Raw genomic sequence first — 19,719 nt, forward strand, 5'->3', positions numbered from 1 at the left:
TGAATCATTAATAAATAAAATAATATTATCATATAATTTATTTTTATATTTTATTCATTATATTAGTATTTAATAATAAAATAATTTATTTTTATAATATTTTAATAAAATAAATTTGCCTCAATTGAGGCAAAAAGCTTCCGCATTACGCAAACCCGAGGTTCCCTTGGGTTTGCGTAATGCGACCCCATGCCTTATTATGCTGTATTATAATGCAGTATAGTGAGGTCTCAAATTTTACCAAACAACTTCTTGGTAATAAATTAATGTGAATAGTGGTATAATACCACACAATCCCATGCACTAAACGCGCCCTTAATGCATGAAATATAAAATCATAAAATTACAAGTATATCAAGCTATCTAATTCATGAAGCATAAATTCATATAATAACAAACATATCAAGCCATGTAGTAAAACATAAATCAAGATGCAACATTCATCATTCCAACAAACATTAAACAACAAACATTAAACATTTTACTTAAAATATGCAACAGCGAACATAAAATATGAGTACCTCCATAACAGTGAACATACAACGTCAAACATGAAACGTAGAACAGCAAACATGAAACGTGGAACGTAAACATGAAACGGGGGCAAAAAAGAAAAATTTCGGGGTATTTGAAAAATCAGTACATGAAACATTGCACAACCAACATGAAACATATCACTTAAAATATGCAACAACAAACATAAAATATGAGTCCCTCCGTAACATGGAACATGAAACATAAAACATGAAACGTAGAACAACAAACATGAAACAGAGAACGTAAACATGAAACAGGGGCAAAAAAGAAAAATTTCGGGGTATTTAAAAAATCAGTACATGAAACATTGCACAACCAACATGAAACATATCACTTAAAATATGCAACAACGAACATAAAATATGAGTCCCTCCGTAACAGTGAACATGAAACATAAAACATGAAACATAGAACATCAAACATGAAACATAGAACGTAAACGTGAAACGGGTGAAAAAAAAAAAATTCCGGGGTATTTGAAAAATCAGTACATGAAACATTGCACAACCAACATGAAACATATCACTTAAAATATGCAACAACGAACATAAAATATGAGTCCCTCCGTAACAGTGAACATGAAACATAAAACATGAAACATAGAACATCAAACATGAAACATAGAACGTAAACATGAAACGGGTGCAAAAAAAAAAATTGCGGGGTATTTGAAAAATCAGTACATGAAACATTGCACAACCAACATGAAACATATCACTTAAAATATGCAACAACAAACATAAAATATGAGTCCCTCCATAACAGTGAACATGAAACATAAAACATGAAACATAGAACATCAAACATGAAATATAGAACGTAAACATGAAACGGGTGCAAAAAAAAAAATTTTGGGGTATTTGAAAAATCAGTACATGAAACATAAAACATAAAATATGAAACTTAAAATGTTAAACATGAGATAAATTTCATAGAAAATGAATAAAATTTTTGTCTTTTTGTTAACACACATTTTATTTTATTTTTTAAAATATTTATAATAAAAAATATTTTTTTCATTTTTACTTTACTTGTCATTTTTTACTTATTATTATTATTATTTTTTAAATATTATTCGTTTTAAATATTTTTTATTTTAATTTATTTAAATAAAAAAAATATATTAATGGCAGCAACCGGCTGTAAAACCGGTTGCTGCCAGTCAAAAAAGTTGTTTGGCTGCCAGATGGCAGCCAAACAACAAAGGGGTCAATAAATTGACCCCCTCTATGATACAGGGACTTTGAGTCCCTGTATCATAGCCGTGTCCCTACGCGGGCAATAAACGACCAAACTGCCGTCACTTTGTGTCTTTCTTCATTGTTGTTTTTTTATACTTCTGGGAAAAAAAAAAACTAATAATACGCACATCGCATACAATAATAGAATTAAATTTGAAAAAAAAAAAAAATTTTGCTTGAAGAGTTGTTAATAAAAATAATAATAAAGTATAAAAACTATTGGAACAACTAGGGAAGTGAAGGAATGGTAGTTTGTTGGCGTTAAATCTATCTCAATTTTTATCTGTGTCTACAGAGTTCTTATTCTTGTTCACTTTCTGTCTTTTGAAAAAACAAAAGAAGAAACGAAAAACATCTTTTACGAAGAAGAAGAAGATGGTGATTTGATGATTGATCTTTAAAAACAGAAAGAGAGAGAGAGAGAGAGGGGACAATTATGGGAGCTTGTGTGTCAACGCCAAGGGGGTGCGTTGGTGGGAGATCGAGCTCTTCAAAGAAGAAGAAGAAGAAAAGCTTCAAAAGAGTAGCATCTCGTTTGCCCACCGATGGATCATTGGATAAAGTTGATAGGCCTCCACCGGTTGATCGTCATTCATCTTTCACAAATCCTGCTCTTCAAGGTCATTTATTTTTATCTTTTTCCTTCTATGTTTATTGGTTTTCAAATGAAAGTTCTTCTACCCCTCACCACCCCACCCCCTCAATCCCACCTTTTGGGTTTGAAATGTGATTATGCAGTTGTATTGTTTGATTGATTTGTTTGGTGGGTGTTGGTGATTCTTTGTTCTTAGCTTATTTATTTTTTGTGTGCGTCATTTCGATTTGGATTCTGGGTTGTAGAGGTTTTGTGAAAATATAAGCTTGTGGCATAGAAATGAGGAGTGTTTGGGAAACTGCGCTTTCATATTATACATACATATATTTTAAATGAGTCTGTCTTTGGTGAATGTGATCATAAAGGGGAACTCTTCATTTGAAGTAACGTGGTTGATATCTTTTATTTGTTGATTGGAATATTCTAGCTGATCCGTGTGCAAAGCAAGTTTTTGTTTATGTGGGGTTTTTCTGTGTGGTTAAATTTTTTATAGTGTAGATAATATGAGCTGAAAATTGAATTTTTCATTTTTGCTGGTGATGGAAAGAGAATGTAGTTGATGAAAGGAGGGTGGACTGTATTTCAGTATAATCACCAGAGGACTTTTCCGCTGTTTCTTTTCAGGACATTTTAAAGAGTCTTTAATAATTTGTATATAATTTTTATTTGTGGGATGATTAAAGAATGGGGACAGATCTTTAGCAGATGGAAATTAGTCAGTTTGCAGTTTGTTTTGGGATACAGCTGCTTAGATGAGTTGTTGTTACATGTTGGTGACTGAAACCAAGCTGTTTTCCTAATTGCGGAAGTTCATTTCAAATGTCCTTGATTGGCATTATTGTATGTCTTCATTATGTTTAGTCATAGTTTAGCCATGAGAAACTGTATTTCTACTATTGATTTTTTTTCCATTTTCAAAGAGAAATGGCTAGCCTGGCTTTAGAAATGTATTGTAACTATATTATGGTGATGGCTTCTCTAGTGATGAGTCATTGGTAGGACCATAAATATGTTTATATTGGATACTTATGGGGGAATCACTTATTAGAACTTTTAGTTTGTTATGTTATTGCATTGTCCTGCCTCATGAAATTACCTCCTTTAGATTATTGATGGGTAACCATCATCAGGAATTATCCACTGCTGCTTTGAGTTTTTTGCTTCAGTTTATTTTTAACTTGTTGGAACTGCTACTGTGGCACCACAGAAAATTCTGTTATCCTACAATTTTGGAAGTATCTTATGATTTGCTTTTCTGTGAATTATTTTACTCTGTCCTTTTTTCTTAATTTTTCCCCTTACAATCTTCAATTAGAAATAACTCTTTGTCTATGAACTGTTATATTATTTTTTCTAGGTTCTTGGTTCTAGTGAAACATATGTTTTTCGTAACAGTTCTGCTTGATATAGTTGTTTAACTTATTTGATGCTGTCTTGATTATTATTCTTGTTTTTGACACTGCTCACAACACGAACACTACTGCTTGTTCAGCTCATTTCTTTTGTTTTACTTATGGCTGTATGACTTATTCTGTTACTGTTTGATGGCTTCAGCAGGAAGCGTTGATGACTCATGGTTTGATTCAGTTGCAATATTTGAGTCTGATGGTGAAGATGATGACGATTTCGTGAGCGTTCAGGATGGTAAGAAATTTGCAGATAGATGGCGCCTTCTGAGTAGATGATTTTAGTTTCCTGCCTCACTGATAACTGCATCACATATTTCTTCAAAATTTGTTTTACTTTTGAGATCTGCAGATGTGGTATCTCTAAATGGCTCTGATGGAGTGTCCAGAACTAGTAATGTATCTCTAAGAGATGCTAATCATCGAGGCCACAATGTCAATATCCAATGTACCTCCTTGACCGATCAGTTGCAGAGACCAGGGGGTTTATCTGCTGGAAATTCTGCTCACAATTCTGTCAGTGATGTTGGCAAAAATTCAAGTAGTCGAGTTGCAAATTCAGAGAATGTTCATTCCCAATCAAAATCTGATGGGCCTTCTTACGAAGGAAAGCAACCTGTGTTCCTTGACGAGATCTCCTCCTCTGTGGATGAAGGCTCTGGCAAGGATGAAGGATTGTTGGACAATTGTGGGATTATTCCTAGCAACTGTTTGCCCTGTCTTGCTTCTACTGTCCCCTCAGTGGAAAAGAGAAGATCGGGGAGCTCTAGTCCACCAAGGCCGTTTAAAAAGACTGCCTCAAAACTTTCCTTTAAATGGAAGGAAGGACATGCTAATGCTACTCTGGGTGAGTATTGATAATGTTTACATTGCTTGAGATATGATTATATGATTTCCTGTATTTTGCTTTTAACTTAATCCTACTGTTTTTCAGTTTCTTCTAAGATGCTTCTGTCAAGGCCAATAGCAGGTGCTCAAGTACCCTTTTGCCCGATTGAAAAGAAGATGCTTGATAGTTGGTCACAAATTGAGCCAAATACTTTCAAAGTTCGAGGGGTAAATTACTTGAGGTGAGACTGTAAGAGAAGAGTACTCAATTGATTTCCCAATGTAAATGGATTGGTATATACTTTCTGCTGATGTACATGCATCTGCCATTTATGCCAGACTAATGATCATATTGATGCATTAGCATGAGCTTATGGGAATTTTTTGGAAATTTTTATTTGAATCATTACATAGGCGGATTTCTCCTATCACGATAGTCGTTTTCTCGTTACGTGGTGATAAATTTCTATATTGCAGGGACAAGAAGAAGGAGTTTGCACATAATTGTGCTGCATATTATCCTTTCGGTGTCGATGTATTCTTAAGTCAGCGAAAAATAGATCACATAGCTCGGTTTGTGGAACTTCCTGCTATTAGTTCTCATGCAAAGCTTCCACCAATGCTTGTTGTAAATGTTCAGGTATCCTTGTTGGAGCTTTTTCTCTTCTTTTTATTGATTTTTTGTAGAAGGGAGTGCTGGGGGAGTCCTTAAATTGCCTTGAATTTGAGCTTTTTCTTGTTTTAATTGGTACAACCAAAAGTTCTCATACAATTTGATCTAACCATCTTAAATCATCCTTGACTTTCCCATCATCTTGTAGCAAAAAATGATGCCCTTTTCATGTTTGCATTTTGCTTAATGCATACATAAATTTGGTTTGTGCCTGTCTATTTTATTTTGAGGTTGACCTCTTACTGTAGCTGTATCATGAAATTTCTCTTCAGCCACAGCAGCGGTGAGCCTCACGATGATTTCAAACTAAAGATTTCTCCTCCTCCTTTTCCCCTTTTCTCTTTGTCATGAGTTTATTTTAACCATAATGTATTTTGATATAAAATATATTTGTGGGTTCCACAGATTCCTTTGTATCCTACGGCAATATTTCAGAGCGAAACTGATGGTGAAGGAATTAGTATTGTTTTGTACTTTAAGCTTAATGAGAGTTACGCTAAAGAACTTCCCCTTCATTTTCAAGAAAGCATCAGAGTAAGTTGGAATCTCTCTAGTTGAACTTTTCTGTCTCATTGCTTCATATTGCTATTAAGCGCCAACGTAATCTTCTGCAATGCTGCTGCTGGATACTGATCCCATTAGTCACCAATAAGAATATCACTCTGACGTAGTCTTGCTATGGTTAATTGTTCTTGATTGTTAATTATTAAAGATCCTTTCATATTTATGTCTCTCAATTTAGCTGATTTTACAAGGTATCTAATTATTGTGAATCCAACTTGTTCTGGAACAGAGGATAATTGATGATGAAGTTGAAAAGGTCAAAGGGTTTCCTGTAGATACGATTGTACCCTTTCGGGAAAGGTTGAAAATATTGGGTCGTGTCGTAAATGTAGAAGATCTTCATTTGAGTGCTGCAGAGAGAAAACTTTTGCAGGCTTACAATGAAAAGCCTGTTCTTTCGCGTCCGCAGCATGAATTTTACTTGGTAAGTTTATCTCTAGCTCAATTTACCTGTTCAGAGTGAATCAATTGTTTGATGACGTATTCCTTCTTAGGCTTAACTTACCTCCATGCATTTGTACAGGGAGAAAACTACTTGGAGATTGACATAGATATGCACAGATTTAGTTACATTTCTAGAAAAGGTTTTGAAGCGTTCCTGGACAGACTGAAGATCTGCATCTTGGATGTTGGCCTCACAATTCAGGCAAGATTTACACATTTTATACTTGAGCTTGATTTATTTCTATTTTCTGGTTTGTAGATGTTACCTGATATTTGAATTTTAAACCAGGGAAACAAAGTTGACGAGTTACCAGAGCAGATATTGTGTTGTATACGGATAAATGGTATTGACTACATGAATTATCATCAACTGGGTCACAAGGAGGAGACCCTTTGATTATAAGTTTTCAAAACAATGTAAAAGGCCCAAAAGTCGGTGTTTTAGTAAAAGGCTAATGTTTAAAAGAAATTTATTTCCCGTGTTGTATGGTTCTGGTCGTTTCCTTGCTGTAACCAGAGACGAGTATGAGTGCACCAGCCACATGCTCACAGCAATAAACAACTTTTGCCTAATCAAATTGTTAAATTACTGTTTGGGGGATTTACTATTTTCCAAAAGTTTGTTACATTACGGTGACCAAGATAGTCCTGGATTGCGGCAACATAAATGCCGGTGTAATGAAATTGTACGTCTCCAAGAGAGAAAACGGTTTTGAAAGAAAACGGTTTCAAATTTTGGCAGTTTTATGCAGCAGTCATGAATAATGTAAAGGCCTAATACTTGTCGTCTGTCTCGGTAAATGAATGCTATTTTCATTTTCTTGTATTTTTATATGGCTTTCGTTGCTTGTAAATTGGGGTTATTAACAAAAAGATTAATTAATCTGTTGCTGGTAATATTTCTACTGTACTGGGTTTCTTCTTTCTTGTATTGGTTTTGTGTTCTCAGAGTATTAAGCCCAGTCCTTATATCATGATTCAGGATGAATGCATTTTTCTATACGGCACCGATGGTTTTGTAGATGATAATAGGACATGCATGCAAAAAATAATTAGAAATAGTGTAACTCATACATAATATGGGAAGCTATTACATCAATTTGCCGGACTGCTAAGCCCTACAAGCAGTGAGAGGTTTGCCGCATAAACCTCTGTTTCCGGAGAAAGAGCTCTCGGGGAAGTCGCTCAGAGGCTTTCCTGCAGGAATCTCCCCAACTAGGAGATTATGTGATAGATCCAATTCCTTCAGCTTCTTCAATTTCAAATATTCACTTGGTATTCTACCAGTAAATCGGTTGTTCTGCAGCTTCAGTGTTTCCAACGAGCTTTCATTTGCAAGAGAGCCTGGCAAGACGTAACCTAGCTTATTGTAGCTCAAATCTAGACTTCTTAGTGATCTCAGTCTTCCCACAGAAACCGGTATTTGGCCTTCAAGAACGTTACGTGATAAGTTGAGAAACCGGATCCCAGTTTGTCCTCCTCCACCTGTTAGCTCTATTCCACTGGAGAAGCCATTGTCTGAAAGATCAATATATGTGAGTGAACCATCAGGAAACCTTTGCCCTATCTTGAAAACCTGGCTTATGGAGCCTGTTAGCTTATTTGAGTGAAGATCAAGCAGACCCAAGTCCTGTAAGTTTGTTATTGTCTCAGGGATGCTGGAAACTAGTGAATTCCTTGAGAGATTCAAAGAGTAGAGCTGAGTGAGGCTTCCTATCCATGCCGGTATGCTTCCAGAGAGATGATTGACTGATAAGTCCAGTTCCTGTAATGGACTTGGAGTTGTACGAAAGAATTCTGGAATTTTGCCTTTGATTCCACATCCTGCCAAGTATACTCGAGAAAGAGATGGCAATTCTGCCATCCACATTGGTATGGAGGACAGATTTAACAGGTTAAATGATAGATCAAGAGTTTGAAGATTTTGAAGGGAAAACATCCCAGAAGGCAACGGTCCTTCAATCTGGTTTCGGGAAATGCTTAGGAAAATAAGTTGAGAAAGTTGACTAATTGATTTAGGTATTTGGCCAGATAACTGGTTGCCATTAAGATATAGCTCTGTCAAATCTTGCAGATTGCCTAAGCTTGTAGGAATTGCTCCCTCAAGCTTGTTGTTTGCTAAGGAGACTCTTCGAAGGGACGCCAGATACCCAAATGTTGGAGGTATCTTTCCAGTGAGATTGTTATCCTGCAATCTTAGGAAGCCAAGGGAAGGCATTTGACCAGGACTAGATGGAAATGGTATTGCCCCTTCAAGCTTGTTATTATCCAAGTATAGGACTGAAATGACAGTTAAATTACACAATGAAGGTGGGAGTTTTCCTCTTAAGAGATTGTTTGAGAAATCAAGTTGTTCCAATAGCTGTAATTCACCAATCTTTTCTGGAATGTAACCATTCAGATAATTGCAATGGAGATCCAAACGTACCACATTTGTCAAGTTTGTGAATGAGTCAGGTATCACACCAGTGAACTGATTTGTGTGCATCAGCAGTTGATTGATATTTTTGAGATTGCCAAGACTTGAAGAGAGAGTCCCAGATAATCTGTTCTCATGCAAGTGAAGTTCTTCAAGCTTCAACAGCTTACTGATGCTTTCTGGTACCGGGCCACTTAGCTTGTTGCCATAAAGATAGAGCTTCTTGAGATTTTGAAGGCAACCAATCGATGGTGGGATTATTCCAGTGAGATCAACGAGTCCACCAAGATCAAGAACTTCAAGGGAGGTCAGAAGTGATATAGAAGGAGACAGCGATCCTTTCATCCGCGACTGAAACACCGAATCTTCCGTGGAGATGAATCCTGGGAGATGAATTTCCGTCACCCTGCCAGTTGTGCTATGGCAGGAAATGCCTTCCCATCTGCAACAACTCTGCCCAACCCAATTCGCTAACCGGCCAGATGTGTCAATGTGAATTCCAGCCTTGAAGCTTTTTAGAGCTTTCAGATCATTGGAGTTGCATGCTTCAACAACACTTACATTTCCCTTCACAACCGTTATGATGGTGAGGACTGCAACAATTAACAGCAACTGACAACCCATAAACTAGTATTGCTGTGTGCTGAGATGGCAATACGAAATTAGGAAATTGAAATTGAAATGTGGTGGTGGTGTCAAATTAACAACGAGTTTTGCGGGCTGAAATGAAGATAAACTGGAATTTGGTTAAAGACATTGTTTTTGCTTTTTCTTTTTTAGGTCTTCTTTTCCCTTTACAGCATGTCTTGCTGAAAAGCATTAGCGTGTCCAAATCATGATGTCCCAGGGTCTTGGTTAAACAAGTCAATGAAGAACAACTTTTTCGCACTACAATATTGCAGGTAAATGAAAATATCTCTTCACCCAATAGTTTCAAAATGATTAAACTATACGAATCCCCTGCACTTTCAGTTGTTGTTCAAAAGATACAAGACAGCTTCCCTGAGAAGGTTCAATGATATTGCTGTAGTGGCAAACTGGGGGTAACTAATCCACTTGCCGCTTTTGGTTGATCCTGTGGCAGAAACGAATAGAAAATCATGTGTCTTGATACTCTCTTTGATAGTGGTGACTATTTGCTGACATCTTACCTAGAGATGCTTCTCTCATGTCAGCAGGTAAAGTTTGACAACTTCCATGTTCTTGGATTCCTATATGGTCCTAGTATATTTTTAGAACTTCCATGTTCCTGCCCTTGTTTATGCAATCCAAGAACCGACCGTAATCTACAATTTGGTACTTCAAGAAGGGTCTAACTGTCCGAAGAATTGTTTAAGACAAAATGATTAAGATACTAACGGCGTGATAGGCGAGAAACTTGAACTGTCGAAGATGCTTCTTAGCCCTAGGAACCTGAGAATTGCTATTCACTTAAGTCTGACATCTTTTGCTTTTGTAACACGTTGATTTATAAGCACATTATACGCGTTGATCTAGTCTCTTACTGAGTTATTTCTACCGGTGTTAAGCAAACAGAAAATAAGTTTCTAACCAATCAATTGAAGAAAATTGGTCGTGCGAAGTTGAATTTACAGCACATATCTTGATTAGAAAACCAATAGAAACAGATTCTATGTAACGAAAAAAATAAAACTACCATGTCAGCAAACAAAACGAACAAATCAAATAAATTAAATATGTAATGAAACTGTGTAACAGGTAAAGTTTCCATCTCAACCAAGAGCAAGAAGTCTAGAAGGATTAAAATGAAAAGAAAGAAAGAAAAAAGGACCGCCCATTTACATGTTGTAAAGAAGAAACACAATCAATTCGTCTCAATTGACAGCCAATTTTTTTTTTTTTTTAACAGTTGACATGGGACGTTAGAGACTGGAAGCTCCCCTATCTCAATTGACAAAAGGTAACTTCTATGACACAGCCTCAGAAGAAGTCTAGTAAGCGATTAGAGCCAGCTGGTTAGTCAAGCTATTCATTCTTCTATGTAACAAAGGGCTGTGTTTCATTAACTCCTATGGGATACGAGCGATGACAGAGATTTTGCTTATACAGATGCAGTTGGGCTGATAACATCTTCTTCATCATCTCCAAAGGTGGCTTTCCCACTTAACATCTTTATTGCTATTTGAGCAATTTCTGCAAACCAGTCATCCTCTGGCAATACACTGCCAATGGTCCATTTAAAAAAATAAATAAAGATAACTAAGCAAGAAAACCAACTTTACATTTTTTAGTTTATAATCTTTTATTGTTACAGGATTTACCTGTATGGATCAATTCCAGTTGCAGCTACAACTTCAATAGCTCTAGCAATGATATTTTTAATAACTTGTTGCAAGTTGCGAGATAAATAACGGCCTTGGGATGAGAAAAGCATCACAAACTCCATATCCAAATAAAACTGCATGATCAACAAAATTATTGTGCAAAATTTCAGTAATTTTCAATAAATTAGTTAAAAAGCAGAGTAAACGCGAAAATGGACATTTTTTATTTCAAAATGTACCTGTTGCAGTCCAAGAGGACCCAAAGGCTTTGGCCCCTCCTCTATCTCAGCCCAAAAGCTTTGATCATCAGCAAGCCACAGGATCACTGTCTCCGTCAGTCTCATTAGTAGAATAGTTGCAAACCTTTCCCTACCCACAAACATATCAGATGCAATGCTTGCCATACGGGTCAATTTGATAAAAAGTTCCTGAATGGAATTTAGTAAGTGGTCAACAATCAAAGGATTTTGACAAACACAAGATTCCACAGTATAGCATATGTATGCTGTGACAAAAGCATCTTATCAATGATGATGGAATTGCATGTTCTAAGTTCAGCCCATATTGGGAAAAATAGACGCCAGTTACCTGGAAAATTGGAGATGGAAACCATTCAGGCTCTTCCATGCTCTCATCCATACATGTGTAGATCTCTGCATTTAGACGGATTTCACCATCTTCCGTGAAGATGATATCAAGGGCGTGTGTTCTGCAGAAGCTATCTCGCAAGCGATCAACCAAGCGTTGAAGCTTCCTCTTCCATTCCCTTTGCTCCGGAAAACGATTTTGCCTGTCTGAAGCTCTTCTTGGAGTCATTTCCATTCTATTTGAGCTTAATGGCAAAAGCTTTAATGCAGCACGTGGTAGCAGCTCATCTGCTAACAGCGAAGCATTAGCTAGCAAAGCTACCTGTTGGGATTCAGTCTCTGCCATGCTTACAATTTTGTTAGTAAAACCCTCCAAGTTTTCTTCATTCTCAGTTGAACCTGGCAGTGCATTTATCAACAAACTGACATAAGAGTTAAATGCTTGAAAAACACCATCTAGTGCAGGACCATCCAACTTCAGGTTTTCAAGGGGCCCAATATCCTCCAGTAACTCCTGAACGAAGGTGTAATGATTTTATTAGACAAAGAAGCCAAAAAAAAAAAGCCTCAAATTTCAAAATCTTACAGCACTTTGCTTAATAGAGAAAAGACAAAATTGGCATCACTTTTGTGAAGAAAGGAATCTGAGAACAAAATCTAATCACCTGAACTAGCGCATTAAATTTGTAAGCACTGGTTGAAAGCTTAGGCTGCGATCCGACTGCAGTATTAAGCGAATTAGTAGAAGAAAAAGGTCGTGCACCGGATGGAGGATAAGCGAGCAACCAGTCATCTGCAGCGGCTAGTGCAGCACTGCTTTTTTCAATTCTTTTTAAGTAAGCACTTAAGGCATGTTCAACACTAGGCCTAAAGGATCTCAATATGACAGGAGAAAGAGCCAATCCGCGAGCTTCTAACAAAGAACAGTGACCCAAGCATATCTGAATGGTTTCAGTGACTACTCTGAGGCCACCCGCAGCCGCTGCCGAGGCCAAAATATGCCTCTCGAGGAGAAGAGCAAAATCCTCAGTCTCTTTGACAGCCCAAGTGACAAGCTCAGATGAATATGCAGGCTCCTCACCAAAAACTGCCAAGGAATCCCTTGCTGCTTGTGCAATTGTTGAGAAGACAAGCTGTGAGACGGTAGCGGTTAATGCCCCTCCACTCAAACTGCTTGATGAGCGAAGACTCTGCACATAGCTCTGAAGCCGCTGGTGATGAGATTTAAGCAACAATGTATGGGATCTTGGACCGTCTCCAAGTTTTTTCAGAGCTAAAACAGCTGAACGAAGCTCAACACCACGAGTAGACGGTTGGCAAATAGTCCCTGCAAGTTGATCAGCTAGTTTTTGCCTCTGCTCGGAGATAGCACTCTGCAAGGAGAAGATTGCGCTTCGGCTCAATGTACACCTGTGCTTAGCTTCTCTCACCGTATTTTGTCCTTCTTCGAGTGCTGCGAGGGCTTCATCTACTCTCCTCTCGGCCAACAAAACTTCTAGTGTCTCTAAGAACTCAACCGACCAATTTTCCATATTGGAAAGCCCCTCATTTTTTAAGCTAGAAATGTCCTCATCATCTGAATCTTCGGTAACGGCAAACAAGGAATCAATTCGAGCACCTTCAGCTAGACCTTGAACTAGAGCCGACTGCGTGGCCAGGAGATTTCTCATGGAAAGAAGCTGACCCTCAAGAACTGAAATCTCTTTCGACGTGCTGCAAACAAAATATTCTTGATATATTTGTTTATCAGGATTGTTGAATAAATTTCCACAGGCATGATGACTCTTAATTGTTTAGTACAAACATTCTCCTAGTAACTGAAATTACGGAACAAATTTGGTGTACATTCTACTCAAATATCTAAACTAGCATAGCATAATCTTTCTGTTCTTGATGACATTATTAAATTAAAAGTAGTATATTCGCTCACCGAATGAAAGCCGCATAATTGGCATAAACACATCTACGCATTTCCTCAGCTGAAGCCTTCTTCAATTCAACAAGGTAAGAGCACAAGTGCCTTATCTCCTGTCAATCACAATCACACACAAGACGGCTTTACGTTTTGCCACAGCATCATTCATGGCCGTTGATCCAAACTTTCATTTTTTAATTAACCTTGAAAAAAATGATTATCATTTGTTCTTGATTGATGGAGAATGTTCTTGCAAACAAACAAATAGAAAAATTTAATTTATGAAATATAAAGTGAAAAGAGAGACCTTCTCATTCATGTGCTGGGATTTGGAGGTGACGTAGGCGTCAGGATCAAATTGAGAGCTTTTGAAAGCCTTCAAGCGATCACTAAGCGTTAGATTGCCTTCGAGTTCTGCGGAGTCTCCTATACTTGATGAAACTGACGTCCTCGGCTGTGCAGTTGTCACGATTGACGTGATAGACATTTTCTACGAGCTGCGTTTCTTCTTCTATTAGCAAATTGATTATATGAACTATTACGAATTAACAACAAATCAATCGCAAAGAACTGTACGTATTAGCTTTAGTAGTATTTGGTATAACTATTACAGATGACAAGAAAACGAAAGAAGGAATTAATGGAGCCGGTTCAGGGACAGATTCGATTGATAATTGATCTGCTTCTTGCTCGATCGCAATGAACAACGCGTACGAGTACGACTCGCTTGGTTTGTTTCGTTTTACGTTCTGTTAAGCTCGAATCATCATCAAACACGACATGCCTCTCAGCATACCACGTAAATGATTATTTCAACATATCTTCCGTTCTTTCATGTTTTCACGTTGTTTTAAAAAAAAAAAATGCTTTTTCAATTTATTCTTAGGGCTTTTGCACTCATATTATAAAAATTTCTTAATTATAAAAATACTTATATAATGTATATTACATTTAAGGACAAATATGAGATTATTATTTTGGACACCCATCAAATACACTCATTTATTTATGATTTTTCTTTATTTTAAATCCTAAAACTTGCTTCTTCATGTGTATTAAAAAAAAAAATCATTTGCTTGGACTGGAAATTATTCAGGTTGCATTTATGATTGAAAAAAAAAATTGGTTCAATTTTTGTAGTGCAAAAAGAATAGTGGGGGAAAAAACAGTTGTAGGAAAATAAATAAATAAAAGACAGAACATCATTGATGTACAATTAGATAAGCAAAATATGATTCAAATTTGAGTCATTTCAAAGTAGATTTATAGATGTATTGAATATTTTTATTTGTGTGTAGAGTAAATTAAGATAGTTCAATTAAAGATCAAATGGAGCCATTTTTGGTATTTTAATTAAAGAGTGTATAGAGTAAAACTCAATTATTTAAATTAAAGATGAGTGTACAAAATAATAGGGTGTTTAGAGTAATATTTAGAGTGCAAATAGAGCCACTCTTATTCTTATTAGCTTCGCTTTTATATCAAAATTTCAATAGATTATTGTTATAAATTTAGATAAAACTGTGGTGCAACTGTGGTACCGTGCTACAATTCCACCCAACTGTTGGATTCCCACTTATTCAAGTGAACCCCACTCATTTGAGTGGATCCAACAGTTGGTGCAACTGTGACACGGTACCACAGTTGCACTGTAGCCTGACCCTATAAATTTATAATAAGTTTTAAAATGTGTGTATTACATGCTACATTCTTATACAACTATATATACGCCCAAAACACCATAAGAATTTTTGTGGGAGGGATGGGGAACTTGTTTATTTTATATATATTGTGTAGAAGAGTAGTGTTATGCAACCTAAAATTTTCATTTTAAAAAACTATTACAAATGATGTTGTATTTATCAATTATTTGATGAAATAATACAATTAATTCACTTAGATATTACAAAGAATTATCAACTATTTAATAGATGACACATCATTTGAGATGAAATGTGCGATAAAAAAATTTGGGATAGAAAACTCATATTAACTTCTCACTTTATTGCATTATGTTCTTTTTTTAAAATATTTTATTAGACAACAAAATCTAAAACCTTCGTATGTAATATTTGGGATATTTTAAGAATTCCCTTCATTTTGTTTTTTATTTATTAATATAACATAAAAGGGATATAATTAAAGATGTAATGCTTTACCCATTTAAGTAAAACATAAAAATGGGTAAAACATGAGATTAATTATAGAAGTACAAATAAACATGGCAACATGCATGTATGCCATGTAATATTGAATGAGAAAACAATGCAACTAGTGAAAGTAATTATATGGGATTTGTAAATGGTAACACCTTCTAATTAATTTTTTTGTGTCACATGATTTTGTATATGCATATGCTTGTACATATTAAAGTGAGTGTAACTCTCTCATTTTCAAAACATAAATATTGGTTGTTTCCCTTCATTAATTCAATAAATTCTAGCAAATAAAACATGGATTACAAGAAAATGTCGTTCACTTTCCTGTTTTCAGAAGTGCAGAAACTTGGCACACTTTAGCCAAATGATCCCTAATTTCTATTTTTTGATAAAACTGAGATATGTATAGCAGTTAATTTTGGAAGAAAAAAAAATTAGCATCCCATAACTTTGTTTGGTTTGATAAAAGGCTTCTCAACCACAGTGCCGTCATTTCCAGCAAGAGCCCGGTACTTGTCTTTCCTGGTAAAGCGGGTGGACTCATAGGAAAGAGTTGCGGCGATCACTCTTTGTATGTAATTTGCCACCTCGTGGCTAGACTTCCCTGAACCGCATGTCAGCTCCATTGGCAACTTGTTCAAGAAAGTAACCTCATATGCTGGGCAAGGGTTCATGAAGAAGTAAAATGGGTCCATCCCTTTCCATCCTCTGGCCGTCGTTCCATGAAACATGCTCATGCGATTCACCATTGCTACTGGCACAAGCTCGTCCGTTAATTCAGCGAACAATGCTGAAAATCTCAAAAGAAATGGTTCCCTGCAAGTAGTCCCCTCAGGGCACATAGCTAAGTCACCTTCTTCGAGCAGCTTCTTGATCGTGGATGCATCAGTGGCTCGGTCTCGGCTGAGTCTAACAGCTTTGATGGGTGAGATGATTTCTGAGAGTCGAGAGACGGAGTAGGTTACTGTAGGAATCGGACGGCCAAGAGCGACTGAGAGGAAAATTGGGTCGAGTAGAGTTCTGTGTGAGCAAACAAAGAGGACCCCAGTTTGACCAGTTGACTTTTTGGCTGCGGGCGGTGGAGTGCCTTTAACTATAACACGAACGCCGAGTGCCCAGAAAGCGTAATAGACCGTCGACATTGGGAGCAGGGCGCCGGCAGCAATGCGTAAGCAAGCCAAGAAAAAGCCGATGGGAGTCCAGAGAATGATGAGCAGTGCCATGAGAGGTGCTGGCTTTCGAACAAGCCTTCCGTCGTGGAAAATAATGGGTTTTGGGAGCTTGTCACATGTTACTGCCTTTACTTCTGGCTTTGATGGAACCAAGTAACCCTCCTGATGATGATGAATGCGAATTAGATGAAATGCAGTTAATTAGTTCAATAACATATAATAATTAGTTAACTAACTGTTAATTACGTACCTTGCACAGAGCCATGAAAGGAATATCAGTTTGGCGATCACCAAGTCCAATCTCTGGTTGTGTCTCACCGAAAGCCTTAAGAAGGGCATCTGCCTTTTTATTGCCTACGAGCACTCCAGGGTCACGTACTAACCCAGTTGCTCTACCTTTGTAAGTCGCAATCTCGGTGCCCAGAACCAAATCAGCTGCCAAAAAATCTTTCAAAAATGCTTCTACCATAATCCTGGGATTCGCAGTGAGAACACATCGCTTCCCACACGAAGAAAACACGCGCCACGACTCTGGGTGGAGATCACTTGCGTAAAATTTTGGCAGCACGGCGCGGGCCACTGATTCAATATCAGTCACTCGCAAACCAACAAATGATGCAAAGATAAGCACTTGGATTCCAGCTGATTCCGAGACCAAGTAATACAAAAGCCCCGCGATTGGCGAGGCTAAGAGCAAGAACAGCAGCCTCAAAATGCCACCAGCTTCGAAGGCAACTAGGGCAAAGTACGGGAAAGAGCTACGGCCTCTAAGCAAAGTTCCATCCATGTCAGCAACCACCGTGTGTTTTTCCCGGCCTATCGATGAGCATTTCTCAACACTACTTGGGAATCCACTTACGGCCATGGTGGGTGGCTAATATTAGCTAGGCGCCTAGGCCTATGCCTTAATATATTTCTTATACTATTCTAGCTAGCTTGAGAGAGGAAAATTAATGTGCCTATTTGTTGATTTGAAATGAGCGTTAGTGTTTATTGCTCTATATATAGAGTTGACTCGAAATAAGTATTAATGTTTGTTGCTCTGTATAAGTAATAAGGCCAGACAAAATTGCATGGTGAGCTACGTAACAAAAGAGAGGATTAAGGGACAAGATTAATGTTTGGTTTATAAATGAATTATGAGAAGAACTATGGGATCGATGCAGATATATGGTATAACCGAGGGCTGGGGGCCCTCGTTATTAGAGGAAAATGTAAGATAATGTTTGGTGTACACAATTTAGTGGCTTTGTTTACATCGCCCGTAGCTTGTCATGTTTGCTTTGTCTTTCTCTCCTAGTCTCACTCTGCACCAGCATACTTACAACTGAACATTCTGTTGTTTCAAAAAGAGAGAACGTATTTTTCATCCTTAATAGATGTCATGTTTATAACTTACATCCCTATTAAACTTTCAATTATCTGGTTTATTCCTCCCTGCTAAGAGATAATATTAGTAATTGTGAAAATAAAGGCAAAACAATTAATCATTCAAAGTGTGATATTTTAAAATTTAAATTACAACATGGGTAATTCATTGTAACATTGGGTCTAAGAAAAAAAAATAAAAAATATAAGTGCTCTTTTGATAATTATATAACACTAATCCTTTTTATCTTCTCTTTAATTTTGACACCGACTTACTTAGAAATGTCATAAAATCTTTTAAAGACAAATAAAATAGTAAATGAAATAAGTAATTAAAAATTTAATAGGAATATAAATAGTAAATATGATATCTCTCAGCAATGAAATATGCAGCATTCTCTCTTTGCAAAATTAAGCTGCTTATATCTATATGGTAACTCCTGCTAAGGCGTAATAATCACACCTGCATGCATGCTGTGTGAAACTTGATAGGTACGTAATTCAAATACGCCAAGATCACAACGATACACGGAAATAATTCATTACAATTTATATTTTGGAATCGAATGACATGACACACATTGGAGGGGTGGAAAGAGAGGGAGGAAAGCGCCAACTAATTAGGCAAAACTTCTTTATAATTTAACTTTAGTCTTTGTCTTATCTCTTGTGATATGTGGTAATGCTTTTAAGTGATCTCTCGGAACTGAATGTTGATGCTGAATAATGAATAGTAGCCCAGAAATCAAATGATTATTCATTAGTATATATTTTCAAATTGGTAACGTTATTGTTGCTATGATCGAGAAGCAGAACCAATGTACGCTTATAAAATTTTTGAGTAATGTATTTTCATTTTATTGGTTAGATTTTTACTGTACGTATCTTTCAACCAACCAATTATGAGACTAAATATACTCATAACGAGTATATGCAACAATTTCACCCAAGATTTTTCTAATATAAGGAATGGTTTCTTTAATCTCAAATTAATTTCACATATATTGAGTATATCAACATATGTATCAAACTTTTTTCGTACAAACTAATGTGATAGTTTATTAATATATTATCATTGCCACGTCTCTAATAACATAAAACATTTGGTATTTAAAGTAAAAAAAAAACACTACAAGAATATTTATATTTTAATATTGAAGACTACCAAAATTTTAATTTTCAATTAAAATATTCTTATAAATAATATAAAGAGCCGCTCAAAAGATTGTACAAACTAATATTATAAATATAATTGGTTGATAAACGTAAATCATATGGATCCTACCATATTTTTAATTCAACTATTAATAATTTGCCACATCAGTTTGCAACATTATTTGTACAAAAATATGTTATGTCTATATCACTCAATTAGAATTTGATCCACAAATCTGCACTTAAAATATATAAAAAGCCTCTTTCACCTTTAGGGTTTAATGCAACATCTCATTTCATCTATACTTGTCAAATAATAACTCAAAATATCCTTATGTGAATTTACTGTTAGTTTATTGTATAATTCATGT

The 19,719-nt window shown here is 36.3% G+C and overlaps 4 protein-coding genes across 5 annotated transcripts; 1 reads left to right on the forward strand and 3 right to left on the reverse strand.

Annotated features, from left to right (window-relative positions):
• Positions 1–1,930: 1,930 nt before the first annotated feature.
• On the forward strand, positions 1,931–7,108 carry LOC18043936. Of its 2 annotated transcripts, none has more exons than XM_006438476.2 (9): positions 1,931–2,398; positions 3,928–4,017; positions 4,132–4,626; positions 4,714–4,849; positions 5,085–5,247; positions 5,686–5,814; positions 6,074–6,268; positions 6,368–6,490; positions 6,578–7,108. In XM_006438476.2, exons 1-9 carry the CDS (start codon positions 2,215–2,217, stop codon positions 6,683–6,685), a joined length of 1,623 nt encoding a protein of 540 aa, XP_006438539.1. In that variant the 5' UTR covers positions 1,931–2,214; the 3' UTR covers positions 6,686–7,108. The 2 variants fall into 2 exon arrangements, with proteins under 2 accessions (XP_006438539.1, XP_024042005.1); XM_024186237.1 differs by having other exon boundaries at positions 3,931–4,017.
• A 265-nt stretch (positions 7,109–7,373) lies between these two features.
• LOC18043937 (probable leucine-rich repeat receptor-like protein kinase At1g35710) lies at positions 7,374–9,464 on the reverse strand. Its single transcript, XM_006438477.2, has one exon. It carries the CDS (start codon positions 9,329–9,331, stop codon positions 7,400–7,402), a length of 1,932 nt encoding a protein of 643 aa, XP_006438540.1. The 5' UTR covers positions 9,332–9,464; the 3' UTR covers positions 7,374–7,399.
• Positions 9,465–10,425: 961 nt separating this feature from the next.
• Positions 10,426–14,246, reverse strand: LOC18043938 (exocyst complex component EXO84A). The gene is made up of 7 exons (XM_006438478.2): positions 13,802–14,246; positions 13,510–13,607; positions 12,245–13,292; positions 11,581–12,093; positions 11,232–11,420; positions 10,990–11,126; positions 10,426–10,890 (listed from the first exon to the last, which is right to left on the reverse strand). Exons 1-7 carry the CDS (start codon positions 13,979–13,981, stop codon positions 10,770–10,772), a joined length of 2,286 nt encoding a protein of 761 aa, XP_006438541.2. The 5' UTR covers positions 13,982–14,246; the 3' UTR covers positions 10,426–10,769.
• Positions 14,247–16,087: 1,841 nt separating this feature from the next.
• LOC18043939 (glycerol-3-phosphate 2-O-acyltransferase 6) lies at positions 16,088–17,695 on the reverse strand. Its single transcript, XM_006438479.2, has 2 exons — positions 17,076–17,695; positions 16,088–16,987 (listed from the first exon to the last, which is right to left on the reverse strand). The coding sequence occupies exons 1-2, from the start codon at positions 17,688–17,690 to the stop codon at positions 16,088–16,090; spliced, it is 1,515 nt and encodes a 504-aa protein (XP_006438542.1). The 5' UTR covers positions 17,691–17,695.
• Between the last annotated feature and the right edge of the window lie 2,024 nt (positions 17,696–19,719).

Source organism: Citrus clementina, unplaced genomic scaffold, assembly GCF_000493195.1.
Source record: "Citrus clementina cultivar Clemenules unplaced genomic scaffold, Citrus_clementina_v1.0 scaffold_4, whole genome shotgun sequence".
NCBI lineage: Eukaryota > Viridiplantae > Streptophyta > Magnoliopsida > Sapindales > Rutaceae > Citrus > Citrus x clementina.

Coding starts and splice junctions, on each gene's coding strand:
- LOC18043937 (XM_006438477.2), bottom strand. CDS start 9,331: ATGGGTTGTCAGTTGCTGTTAATTGTTGCAGTCCTCACCATCATAACG.
- LOC18043939 (XM_006438479.2), bottom strand. CDS start 17,690: ATGGCCGTAAGTGGATTCCCAAGTAGTGTTGAGAAATGCTCATCGATA. Junction 16,988..17,075: donor CTTTCATGGCTCTGTGCAAG/GTACGTAATTAA, acceptor CATCATCATCAG/GAGGGTTACTTGGTTCCATC.
- LOC18043936 (XM_006438476.2), top strand. CDS start 2,215: ATGGGAGCTTGTGTGTCAACGCCAAGGGGGTGCGTTGGTGGGAGATCG. Junction 4,018..4,131: donor TTTCGTGAGCGTTCAGGATG/GTAAGAAATTTG, acceptor TGAGATCTGCAG/ATGTGGTATCTCTAAATGGC. Junction 4,850..5,084: donor CGAGGGGTAAATTACTTGAG/GTGAGACTGTAA, acceptor TCTATATTGCAG/GGACAAGAAGAAGGAGTTTG.
- LOC18043938 (XM_006438478.2), bottom strand. CDS start 13,981: ATGTCTATCACGTCAATCGTGACAACTGCACAGCCGAGGACGTCAGTT. Junction 11,421..11,580: donor TTCCATCTCCAATTTTCCAG/GTAACTGGCGTC, acceptor AATTCCATTCAG/GAACTTTTTATCAAATTGAC. Junction 10,891..10,989: donor ACTGGAATTGATCCATACAG/GTAAATCCTGTA, acceptor GACCATTGGCAG/TGTATTGCCAGAGGATGACT.